Source organism: Styela clava, chromosome 9 (genome assembly GCF_964204865.1).
Source record: "Styela clava chromosome 9, kaStyClav1.hap1.2, whole genome shotgun sequence".
NCBI classification, from domain to species: domain Eukaryota; kingdom Metazoa; phylum Chordata; class Ascidiacea; order Stolidobranchia; family Styelidae; genus Styela; species Styela clava.
The window spans coordinates 8,174,221-8,186,943 of record NC_135258.1 but is presented as its reverse complement, the minus strand read 5'-3'; the positions used below and the strand labels follow the sequence as shown (position 1 = coordinate 8,186,943).

The window sequence follows — 12,723 nt, the reverse complement described above, 5'->3', positions numbered from 1 at the left end:
TTAGCCACAAGCCTCGTAACACTTATCTGATTTTTTGAACAAGTTATTGAACGGTATTGAAAAGTATTGGATTTTATTGATCCATATCGGATCGCACCTGCAGTGTTTTCCGTTGAAATACCACGCTTTGATATGGCATCCGAACACGCAAGATGGTCGCTTTATGTAGCAATGTTCTAAATATAGTTTAAACATAAATTATATAAGAACAATAATTCAATTTTATTATAAAAATATTTAACCTAAAGTAGCATTCATCTGAAAGTCGGTTTATATTTATACTTTGAATCAAGTTTTCAAAATTTATTAATAAATCATAAAAGTTGTGCCGTAACTAACTCACCAGGAGGGCATTTTTTTTGACAACCAGGAGAGCACTTTTTTTTTGATATTTTCTCGGAGCACCCTGAAACAAAAAATATGCCACGACAAAGTTTATTTATTCTTGGAACCATTTACACTTCTCGAAGATTAATTTCTGATCGACTGTACTTCCCTAATAATTTACTTTTGTTAATCTGCATTGCTTTCCAATAAGTACTACCAGTGTAGTCTGCTTATGAGCGTATTTGTCATTTAAAAATATTTTTCAGTTGCACATTAACCTAAGCGCGCAGATCTCTTGACAAAAATAAAGCAATCTATTGTAGAAAACACGCTCTCAAAAACATCCCCTCAAAAACATACAAAAGATCCCAAAGAAAAAGTAGTATTTAGTAATGTAAGAGTATTATTTAAAAAGTAAAAGCATCACTCACAGTTGCAATTATTGAATCTCTTTCCTTCGCAAGTACTAAGCATCATTGCCGACACGAGTGCAAGTAGAATTATGATCTTCATGACGAAGATTGTTTATGAGGCGTAGATCTTTGAATGTAGAAATTATTTTAGTGTATTACGGTTACGTTAAATTGATCGTATCAACTAAATTGAACACAAAATAAAAAAATTGCCTGTTATACAACCACAGAAATACGAATGGAGTCGGGTTTTCCAGTTGCGGCTTAAATTACAAATCACAAAACAAATATTCCATACATGAAAATAACTGTACTTATTTTAATGGCTACGTTAATTTTTTTCAAAATATTTTTTATATATATTCGAGCTTCTGTTTTATTTGGCAAGCGAGCACGAAAACCTATATTTTCACATGAACATCGGGTATTTTTAAAATTAAACGCATATAGCTCAATATTTGAAAAAAATGGCTTTTTCATCCGAACATCTACAATATTTCTATTCCAAATTACTTCGCACCCAATTACGAGTTTTATACAAGCAAAAATAAGATTCTGTAGTTAATTTGCCAACCATCTATTTGTGATGGTCGCAAGGATGCCTCTGCTGTCACCAGGTTCTGTATTGAACAATATCTTCGTTTCGGCGTCTTTAATAGGCCATCGCGGGAAGCATATTTCATTTTGTATCCCGCAGGGCAGTTTATGAGAGCCATTTTTTTCTCATTTTAGGAAAAATTATATTCTGCTGCAAACTATACACGCCCAACGAGAACGTCTGGATTAATCAAATCGCATATTCAAACTAGCATTGTTTGAATTCTACAAGTTGTCACATAGAAAGCTAAGAATAAAAATAATGTTTTTATGGAAAATATGTTAATGGGTCATTTTGCTAAATTCTTGTTACTGTTATCTTCAATGTTCGAAGTACTAGGATATTGTTTATTGAACAGCAGGTCCTGTCTCATTGTCTATAATATACTTCGGATTCGTATGTGTCCGTTGCCACAAGAATGCTTAAACAAGTATATATTCAAAGTACTCAAGTTATGAACAAGAGGACAATGCTCAATTATATGGACACGAAAGTCGAAACGAAATATTTTACCTAAAATCATATCATACGCGTGTTTTGAGACTTTATTCAGTGTTGCGGATTTCATTGGGTTTCTCGCCAAATCAAGACATTCTACCAACGCGCCGTGGAATGTGAAAGAGGTTCGCTGATTGCTGCGTTGATCATGTCATATCGTCTGTAATTTCCTGTAATACCGGTTCAACAATCTCAAGTAACGGTACTTGGGAAACGCGTCAGCACGCCTTCTGCGAAAGGTTATACGCTGTATTAAATGCGCAACAAATAAACAAATGTGAATAAAATGGTACAGACTGTCACCAAATACATTTTTCACTGAAATATCAAATTATATTTCAAATTCAAGGCGAGATGAACAGCGCGGATGACGCACAGCTTTTACAGGGGATAGATAGCTGGTTGATAGAATAACATTGTCTAGGCTGGCGGTTATCAACCCTTTTTTTTCGTGGCCCACTTTCGTTGCAAAGTAAATTCTGTGTCTTATTAACTTTCTCATGCAAGAGCTTAACTACAAAAAGAAAAATTCTTTCCGCAAAAATATGAATTTCCATTTTTATAAATAAAATTAAAAAACAGCAGCAAAAAAACAGCATCATAATTAATTTATAATACAATCAAAGTTAACTAATTTATTAATAGGTCTAGGAATGTTTCTCTGATCCAGCAATTAGCAATGATCCACTGGCTGAGAATCGGTGGTGCAGGCCCTATACTCTAGGGATAGTGTTTCAATAGGAAACACCAAATCCATTAAGAATTTAAAGAACTTGCGTCAAAAACTTGTTCGTCATTATGTTGAAAATGTTATAGATTACCAAAATAAATTCTGTTCATAAAAAATGCCCGTTGACAATAAACGATAACCCGAATACTACAAAAATGAAAATGCGTTTGTGATCACATTACTCATAAAGTCATAAGGGATAATTTTAAAATTGTTTTGTCTATGCCACTTTAGTTTTCCCCGTGGAATGGGTTCTATTCATTATTCCCGAACTTCCTTTTATTTCTATGCCTTATTTTTTAATCCTTCTTGGGCCCTTACTTATTATTTTAGTTGATACGATTAATTCAACGTAACAGTAATACACAGAAATTAATTATACATTAAAATAATCTACGCGTCATTAAAATGACAACCAGGAAGATTATTAATCCTCGCTACACTTGTGTCGTCAATGATGCTCGGTAATTGCTAAAGATATGATAATTGAAAATTTTGTGGATACTTATCAGTTTTTATTAAAACGTCGAGTTTTTAATAAACATGAAAATTTCTAAATACCACACCTACTTTACGCTAGTGTACCTGTCACGTTATTTAACCGTACATATAGTTACGTGTGATAATATCGTTTGCACTTGGCCGTACTCCTATCACAAAAAATATTTTTTAATAATTCCACTCAAAGTTTCAAGACAATGTGATATTGTGACATCTATAAAGATATTTATGAAATTGAAAGTTCAAGCTTTTAGACGACCGCGAGTATAGAACCGTGGTATAATGACGTGCAAACAAACGTTAGATTGACAATCAATGTAAATATTTTATATTTATTAAATTTCAATAACCTTTTATGCTTATCTTGTCGCATCTTTGAAATGAACTTGCTTAAAATTTTTAATCCGTTTCTCATCTTGAATATTGTTTAATGTGTTGAAACCACATTTATTAAATCCAATAAGGTATAATAGGTTCACCATCACAATAGATAAGACGATTGATAACGAGAGTTTTTTATTATACAATATATGAATATTTTCATACACTGATTTGAAGTTTGAATTATTTTTAACAAAATAAACCGCCTCAACTACCATGTGACGCAATACGTTGGGTTACCTATATCTAGATAGTCATAATTTTCTACATTTACTCACTCCATTTGTTGAAAAATTTTCATATTATTATATGACATTTTAAAGAAGTTATTATTTCTGTATTTAAGATTATTGTTTGCTAAATGGCCTCAAAATATGAATCTTGTAAAAATAACGTCACCACACACAAAAAAAAAAAATAAATCACCTAACAGTAATTTTTGAATGAATAAAAGTAATAGCCTTCTAGCGACAAGAACAATGTTTAACTATTGATAATTTCAAAGCAATTAATCTAGTAATTAAAGAAAAACCGATTTTTTTCATAACAAAAAAAGAATCATAACAGCAACCTAATACCAAAACGACCCTATATGTCCACTTCGTGTGCAATAATGATTCTGTAATCAAAAATTTGTAATTTTTATACGACTGTTTCGTGCGGATGTGCATTCTCGAGGTTTCGTGAAGAATAGTACTCGAAATTAATTAATCGTCAGATCAATTCTCATCCTGCTACTAAGATAATTATTTAGAAGAAACTCTTGTTCAAAATCCGCAGACACTCTGTATAACAAACCTTGCGGTCTGCTCAACGACTGCGAGAGAATCCGCAAACTTAGTCGTGTCTGTTCGGTCAGAAAGCATATTTGCTGCTTTAGCAACAATTGGGCGGTTTGAGCCAGAGTGGGGGTTAAGCTTTGACAGTAAACATCTATGCAACTAAGCAGCGCCGCCTATTTCTATCTCTAGAGCACATCAAACTTTGCGATCTGCTTGCCCAACGCTATCGGGTGGATAATGGTCTCTGTGACAAAACAAATTCTGTTAAAAAACATCCTTATAGTATGAATATCGCAAGAATGGATTAGCTATTGAAGACAGATACTCAATTAAGAGAGTTCTAGAACGCAAACTAGATACCGCTCACCACGTGCACTTCACCGCCCACCCCAAAAACACCGAATGTACAGTGTAACATCAACTCTCCAGAAAGTCGATATTGGAGCTGTTAGCATATATATAGATTGCGTTTAAAAGAAAATAAGACTTGTAACCTATCGTACATACTTTTAGTTTGTCTGGGACAAACTAGTTTGAGAAGTTATCAAATTTATAAATATATCTATATATATGATTTTTACTATTTTACGACTCAGACATATTCATCAACGTGGAAAATACTTCCAAAGCTTGTTCTGCAATATAACATGACATATAACACGAACATCACAATGCTACTATTCAATATATGCCATAGTTTTATTCACATAGAAAATATGATTTCCACCATTTTCGGTCCAAAAAAATGAAACAACTCGACAATTTATAACCAGACCTGTCCCTAATATAACAAGCTATGAATAACAATATATATAATGCTCATATTCAGCCTATATGACACAGATATTTTTGCATAAATATGCAATTCTTTGTGTGATGAAAAGAACAGAGCATCATCAATTAAAAAATAAAAGTAAAGGCAAAGATACAATATGGTCAGCATGTTGAGCGTTGAAAATCCAGAAACTGGAGGTTGAAACTGACAATGTATAGGTTTCTAAAAAAAATTCGGCACTCCCGAAGTATGTGAACCAAGATGGCGCAACACCGGAACGTAGTATGTGTACCAGGTTAGGGTTAGGCCATAATTTTTTTTTTTTTTTTCCTATTTTAGTTCTATTAGGAGATCGGGGACTAGACAAGTGACCCCGTAGTATTTGTATCTAAAAGTTGTGACATAACCCTAACCTGGTACACATACTACGTTCCGATGTCCGCCATCTTGCTTCACATACTTCGGGAGTACCAAATATTCTTCTCAACTAATGAACCAATCGATTTCAAAATTTAAAAAAGAAAGGAGTTAGCCGGATAGTAATTTTATTTAATTTTTTTAGAAGTTCTCCGTCTCTTACGCCCGATATTTTATCTCAAATTTTGTGGTTTTTACAGTTCGTGGACACATCTTCAAATGACATTTGACAAAAGACTTGGGCATCATTATTTCAGAATTTGGCTGACATTGGTATGGTCGTGTTAGTCAGTTATCCTTTGTGTTCGAAGTTTACTATTATGTTTATTTATTGATTTGTCATGATCTGTCGTAATTTTATCTTATATATACTATAATATTCCAGTGTTCACATAGCATCTTCAACTATCTGTTCCGGTTCATCTTTTTCTACGTTTTCATTGTCTCTCGTTTCCACGACTTTGAACACTGAAGTAAAAAATACGTTCCGTTAATAAATTTTAATGCATTGTATTTAATTGTATATCTTCAGGCTTATCCATGAAAAATATTTTTATGTCCCGTCCTACCTCATACCAATTTAAGTCTCGTAACCTCCCATGAAACGTTTTCCATGGAATCCCGTTCACATGGACAACAAGCCGGTGTCCCACCACGAAATAAATAATAGATATATAATATACAAGTATATAAATAGGTTAATAAAAACATTTGAAAGGTAAAAAAGAATAAAGACTATGGTTAGCTAGAAAATTCAAATTTGGGCGCTCCCGTAGTATGTGAACCAAGATGGTGTGCACCTAAACATAGTATGTGTACCATGTTACGGTTAAGCGATAATTTCATTCCAATTTCTCTTATTTTAGTTCTATTACGAGTTCGGGTACTAGCCAAGTGACTCCCGTAGTATTTAGACCTGAAATTATGGCCCAATCCTAACCTGGTACTCATACTACGTTCCGGTGTCCGCCATCTTGGTTCAGATTCTTCCGGAGCAACCAAATTTGTGCTGTCTCATCCAATCGCATGGACAAGCCGCTAAATCGAAACTAGTCTAACTTTTATCTTTGCATAAAATATATTACGAGCAAGGTGCATGCTTAATAACGTCCCTCATTAAATAATTCTACCTTTCCAATACATCCATCCAATAAATCTCTGCAAATTGTGCCAAATTATTTCTGGTGAAAACGCGTAGATAATCGGGTTAAATGCACTGTTTATTGGAATCAAGATGAGTGCTACAGGAAGATAGGCGTCGTTTGGAATGTCAATGCCCACTATAAAACAGGAATTATATTATTTACAATTAAAATTTAATTTATGCATAACTTATTATATAACACAAGCACTATACAGATACGAAAATAAGGCATGAAATGACATGTAATTTTTTTAGTAAATTATTGGACACGAACTGGACCTATGGATCGTTTCAGGACACAAAATGTTGTTATTATGTCGTTGTTGATCGTCTTGTTAGTATTTTTTTTAAATCGCTTTCCTTTTATCTATTGGACAAATTGCTTAAGCTTGTATTTTTCGCTGGAAAGCTATTACTTTTCGTGGGATCTATGTGATTTGTTTGTTTAATTCGAAAATTTGTATGATGACCTCTTGAAAAATGAACAAACTATTTGTAGCGGATTTTAGAACTCTCACGTGAGAAAGTCTGAAGTTTTTTAACCGTACCGGTACTGCTTCGCTTTTATTTTCGTATCCATATATTTGAACATCGATCTCTTGTTAAATTATGGGGACCATTAGGGCCAAGGGCCCAATATTAAGTGAATTGCATAATGTCCACTCATGCAAGCATTCGAACTTTCATAAACGACATGTCATGCAATGAGTAAATGACATTTTTATATTATGCAGATTGATCCAGTATTATTTATTGGACACATTAGATCGTTTTGTTATTATGTTGTTGTTGTTGTGCAAAATCGCTTTTCTCTTCTACTATTGGACCAATTGCTTTGAAACGTTCACTGGTTAAAGCTTAATGTTGTCGCTATAAGGCTATTTCTTTTATTTATTTCAAAAATATCTGTGGGCACTTCGAAGTTTTGTGAACCTCTTCCATTATTACTGACTTGCTAATTAGATATAGCATCACAAACCTGCTACTTGTAAAAATCCCATTATGCAAACTGGCATCCAACAACAAAAATCCGTTCCAACAATGAAACTTATCTTCTTCTGCATGGATTTAGCTCTTTTTGAACGATTCTCTTCATCAACAGCCATGGTCTGTTTATTACTTTTTCTGTGATGTAATTTTGGAATGTTTTATTTTTTTCAATTGTGAATGAATTTAAATTTACGTGAATAAATCAGAATCATAATAATTAAATTGAATGAACTTTTTCATCCTATAACGATAATTTTTTAATATTCTAAATACGTGTATCATATTCAACAGTCAGAGTTTATACCTGTATATCAAGATGTAGGCAGGAACAATGAGAAAAAAACTGCAGAAGTTTAGCAGCAGAAAAAGAAGAGAATATCCCCAGGAACTGTCTGCAAAACGATCCGGAAAAAATTTTGGCAGACAAACGCTGTGGGTCGAGTAATATCCAAACTTTTCAATAATAGTGAAGTTTCTATCTAATTTTGAAGTCAGTAATTCAAGCGTTTTCCATGATTTGATGTCACTGTAGTAAAATGAATTTTTAAAGAATCACTAGACAATTTCTTCCTCTAAAATTGACACGTTACGCAGATTTTTGGTGATAGCATATGGTTTCCATCCATTCTATTTAACGCATTACTATTATAATATTTTGAACTGTTATGAAGCTGCAACGGGTATATATATGTTTTTTTGATCATTCTCTATAAAATTGTCACATCAGCAGTGGTTTATCCTTTTTTCAACACCTGGTAAATTTAAATTAAATTTTCTTCTATAAAATTAACATGTTATCCAGATTTTTGATGATAGCATATAGCTTTTTATATTGATGACGAGAAAGATCGACGGTACTCAGAACTTTCAGTGCAAAATGAGTTTTATTGAGTATATTCAAATACACTAAGAATTATTGATTAGTTTCAGCATTCACGATTTACTAAAAACCAAAATAAATGCCTAAAAATAAAATTTGTCTAAAGGTTCGTAAAAATTAATAAAATTAAATCAAATATTTTTGTTAATGGTCCGTCAGCTGTGAAACTATGAAAAATAGAAAACGTGAAAGAATCCGTTCTATAGTCATTTGTTTTAGACTTAAACAAATGTAGCTAGTAGGTAACTTGTTTTGCATCTGACGACTAGGGTTTCAAAGGTTATGTATTAGATTCATGGGCGCTCCCGTAGTACGTGAACGAAGATGGCGGACACTTGAATATAGTATGTGAACCAGGTTAGGGTTAAGCCATTTTTTTATTTCAATTTTCCTTATTTTAGTTATATTACGTGTTCGGGGATTAGCCAGGTGACTCTCGTAGTATTTGTACCTGAAGTTATGGTATAACTCTAACCTGGTAGACATACTACGTTCCGGTGGCCACCATCTAGGTTCACATACTACGGGAGTACCGATTTATGTAAAGCCGCTCATGTTAATGTAGTTCACGTAGTGATGTTATAAAAGTAAACCTGTTTTTAAAATATGGAAATCCCACTACCGAGTGAAATAATATCCATACCATGTTTTGTTGTTTAGATGTGTAATAACTAATTTTTGAAAAAAGATATGTTATTTGGATAAAGTGAACCAAAATAAATGATGAAGAAATAGCAGTGAGATAAGTTGGAAATATATCCTTAACCAATCTTACAGTGTGTCATTTCCATCATCGACCATTGCTGTCAATAACCATTTATTTAAAGTTTCGACATCTCCTCTCCTCACGGTCGCAAAGAGGGGGTTTGTATCGAACCTAAAAAAAAAGAATTTCATTACTTTCATTTCTTTGTTTGACTTTTCCATTTTATTTTCACGTGCCAGCTTTGCAGAAATTTGTAGTCGAAAGTCGTTTAGGAAGTCTGCACAAGCCTCCCTTGACTGTGAATTCAAAGTCAATTATTGGGTACTCTCGTAGAGTGTGTACTAGTTTAGGAGGTTAGGGTTAGGTCGTAATTTTATTCCGATTTTCCTTATTTTCGTTCTATTACGAGTTCTGGATTTTCTGTGTTAGCCAAGTGAATATACCCCCTGCCCATAGGTTTCAGTCCCTTTATACAACTTGATGTAGAGTAGGCGAACAAAATTAGTTCCCCCATATTGGTTCACATACTTCTGTAACGCAAATTTTTGTGCTGCTTTCGGAATCATTAGAGTCGTAGAGTCATTTCTGAATTCAAATATAAACTAACAAACTCACGTCACACTCTCAATGAAGTAATCTTCAAAGTATGGAACAAGTGGAATGCAGGCAAGAGTTATGGCAGCTGTCCATGAAAATAAAATAAGTGATAAAATCATCTTCACAGAAATATCGTAAAATGTTCTGAAAAAAAGGTAAAGTTTGTTGCGATTTGATCAAATATGTTTGTTTCGCAGTTTGCAGAAAGTAAAAGCGTACTTCACAATGGATACAACTCGGAATCCCGTGAGAATTGTCAGTGTGAAGACGGAAGCTTGAGATCCAATCACCAAAATTGCTCCGAGAAGCGAACAAGTTGAACCACTTCTCCATTCTTGATCTTCAAGGCAATAGCGACCACTCATTTGAAAATTTTGAACAAAAATAGCGGTTGTGTAAATCTATGGAATGTGAAAAACATAATAATATATATATTTCTTATTTTCGTTATTGTTTGTTTACTATTTATTACTTTTTTTTCATTTATCGTAAACTTAACACTGATGACATTATAACTCAAATTTTAGTGTCATCGGCACCGCGATCTAAAAGGCGAGGTTTTATTAAAAATGCTATCACTGATATCGGAAGATGGCATTACGAAATCTCTACAACAATCATCTATCTACAAGACTACCGCTACTGCGAAAGATTTGAAACCGGCAATGTTTCGTGTCCATATATTTGAACATTGTTCTCTCGTTCCAAATTGCTACATAGTTGTAATCTTGCGAGATTCGACGGAGCGCTTTCGCGATGAATCAAGACCGAAAAAAAGCGAAAAGTGTGATTACTCGTCGCCAAGATGTCGCCGGGAGATTAATACCACACTTAGCAATATGATAGGCGGAATATGACATCAAATAGCAATATGACGGCGGAATAGAAATTGCATAATAAACAAACGCAACTTCAACTTCGGCAGAACGATTGAGACGGAGAAAAACAACAAAACAAAGAAGTTTCTCGCGGACTTTAAAGTTTTTTTTCAATTTAATCTACGAGTCTTACGAAGTTCAATATTTCATCTTTAATTTTGCAATACCTTGTTCAATTTACATCAATCATAAGCGAATTACTCACCCCAACGAGTAGATCTGACAAAGAAAGGTTTAAAATAAGTATTCGATTGATCCTTGTGTTTCCACTGAGATTTGCCTTTTTTTTGCGATTGTTCCAGTTAAATATGGTACGCAAGGATTTGAACATGACAAAGCTATTTCCAAATATAGCTGCAACGCCTGAAAATCAAATGCTATAATAAAAGATTTTCCCATTTTTATATGAGTGAACTGAATGCATAAAAAACTTACTTATTAGACCGGCTGCTACTACAAAAGCATTTTCTTTTATCATGTTGAATTCACTAGCGAACACACTGTCGGTACATTCACTACGACATGCTATTTCGTCCACCCCTCCGTAGCAATCATCAAACCCATCACAAGTCTAAAATAGTACACACTCATTAAAATATAAGGAGTTTTCATAATGAAATAGTCTTCATCGATATCGCTAATTCTCCATCTATACGAAATAAATAATGGTGTTTCGTCATATTCTTTGGGTTCTTGTTAATCTGCTGTTCTTTTTATGAATATGTAATTTTAGTTAATCGAAAAAAACTGTTTCTGCGCTTTACATTCTGCTTGAATTCAAAAATGTATCAAAAAAGTATCGCGTCCCCTCATCAAATGCAATGAGTCAATCAATGTTTTCCGTTTGTTAGTTTTTTTTTTCATTATGCTTGTTTATTGATTTACATTGATTGTTGAACGATGAAAATAAATATTTAAATCTAGTGTTATTCAAGCAGTGATGGATTAACCGTTTTGAATTAACACATAGCAAATATGTCAATGTTCCCTCATGTAGAAGTATCGGGAGACAGAGCAGCAAAAATCGAATAAAGTCAATTCATGGGTCAAAATTGAGAAAAAGATATATTTTACAAGTTAGGTTTCATTGCTTGCTTACTTTGATGGTACCATATATATCTGTTTACCTGTGAAATATCAATAAATTTCAAGTCGCTGTTCTCATTTTTGCAGTAGAAATGGGTTTTTGCGCTACAGTTGACTTCATCGCTCATATCATCACAGTCCTTATCAGAATATGAAAATATATGAAGTTTGTTTTGAATTGTATTTTTTTGTTAGTATTTTTTACCAAGGGTTAGAGTATCAAATACTATTGTGCACTTAGTTACAGCGTTGAGAAAGTTGGATCATATATACTAGTTACCTTTTCACAAGACTAGAAACACGGGTTTCTGTACAAAATAACATGAACTCATGACTTATTTTTATGGGAATACAATTAAAAACTAACAAGTATCACGAAAAACCATTAAAACTAGGATATGCTAGCGGCCATGGTTGAAAAATTTGTCTAAACGAAAGGCGTGTCCGAGCGGCTGTAAAATTCTCAATTGTTACATCATGACTTATCGCTGATTAGAGGACTACAGTGCCATCTCCTCTCCATTTATGTGCGCATGGTTCTCTTTTTTATATTGACAACAATTTCACTACATAAACGTCACTCTCTTTTGAGCTGTAATTTTCACCTGAACACGATCGCATCTTTTGTTTTCCGGAATGTTGATCGGTGATTTTCCAACACAGTAGAATCTTTCAAATCAGAATTTTATTAGATTACGATTTTAAGAACATTCTGCAGGTCGACTATTTCACGAGTGGTGCATCAATATAAGAGGATTCGAACATATATCCAAATATTTAATTTAACAGTGTCCGAAATGAAAGTTGTGCTGAAAAATCTTTGATTCCGGAAAACCGTTCTACTGGTTCAAATGTATTTCTGATAGTAATTTTATGAGCATTTGTTTGGATTCAACATGACTATGTAAACTCTGCGCACAGTGCAAATATTTTGTTTTAATTATGACATTGTCTGGAGCAAACGGTCACGAAAATGAATTCACTATTTGAATAAAAGTTAGAAAATAGTCAATTTTTGTG

At 33.4% G+C, this 12,723-nt stretch overlaps 2 protein-coding genes across 2 annotated transcripts; both read right to left on the bottom strand.

Moving 5' to 3' along the window:
• LOC144427181 (uncharacterized) lies at positions 1–885 on the bottom strand. Its single transcript, XM_078115976.1, has 3 exons — positions 759–885; positions 344–406; positions 1–176 (listed from the first exon to the last, which is right to left on the bottom strand). The coding sequence occupies exons 1-3, from the start codon at positions 838–840 to the stop codon at positions 1–3; spliced, it is 321 nt and encodes a 106-aa protein (XP_077972102.1). The 5' UTR covers positions 841–885.
• Positions 886–7,537: 6,652 nt separating this feature from the next.
• LOC144427266 (G-protein coupled receptor GRL101-like) lies at positions 7,538–11,831 on the bottom strand. Its single transcript, XM_078116156.1, has 8 exons — positions 11,745–11,831; positions 11,053–11,188; positions 10,823–10,836; positions 9,959–10,140; positions 9,758–9,883; positions 9,212–9,313; positions 7,861–8,082; positions 7,538–7,691 (listed from the first exon to the last, which is right to left on the bottom strand). The coding sequence occupies exons 1-8, from the start codon at positions 11,829–11,831 to the stop codon at positions 7,538–7,540; spliced, it is 1,023 nt and encodes a 340-aa protein (XP_077972282.1).
• Between the last annotated feature and the right edge of the window lie 892 nt (positions 11,832–12,723).

Coding starts and splice junctions, on each gene's coding strand:
- LOC144427181 (XM_078115976.1), bottom strand. CDS start 840: ATGAAGATCATAATTCTACTTGCACTCGTGTCGGCAATGATGCTTAGT. Junction 407..758: donor GAGATTCAATAATTGCAACT/GTGAGTGATGCT, acceptor TTTTTGTTTCAG/GGTGCTCCGAGAAAATATCA. Junction 177..343: donor TCAAAAAAAATGCCCTCCTG/GTGAGTTAGTTA, acceptor AACTATATTTAG/AACATTGCTACATAAAGCGA.
- LOC144427266 (XM_078116156.1), bottom strand. CDS start 11,831: ATGAGCGATGAAGTCAACTGTAGCGCAAAAACCCATTTCTACTGCAAA. Junction 11,189..11,744: donor AATTTATTGATATTTCACAG/GTAAACAGATAT, acceptor GTACTATTTTAG/ACTTGTGATGGGTTTGATGA. Junction 9,884..9,958: donor CGAGTTGTATCCATTGTGAA/GTACGCTTTTAC, acceptor CCTTTTTTTCAG/AACATTTTACGATATTTCTG.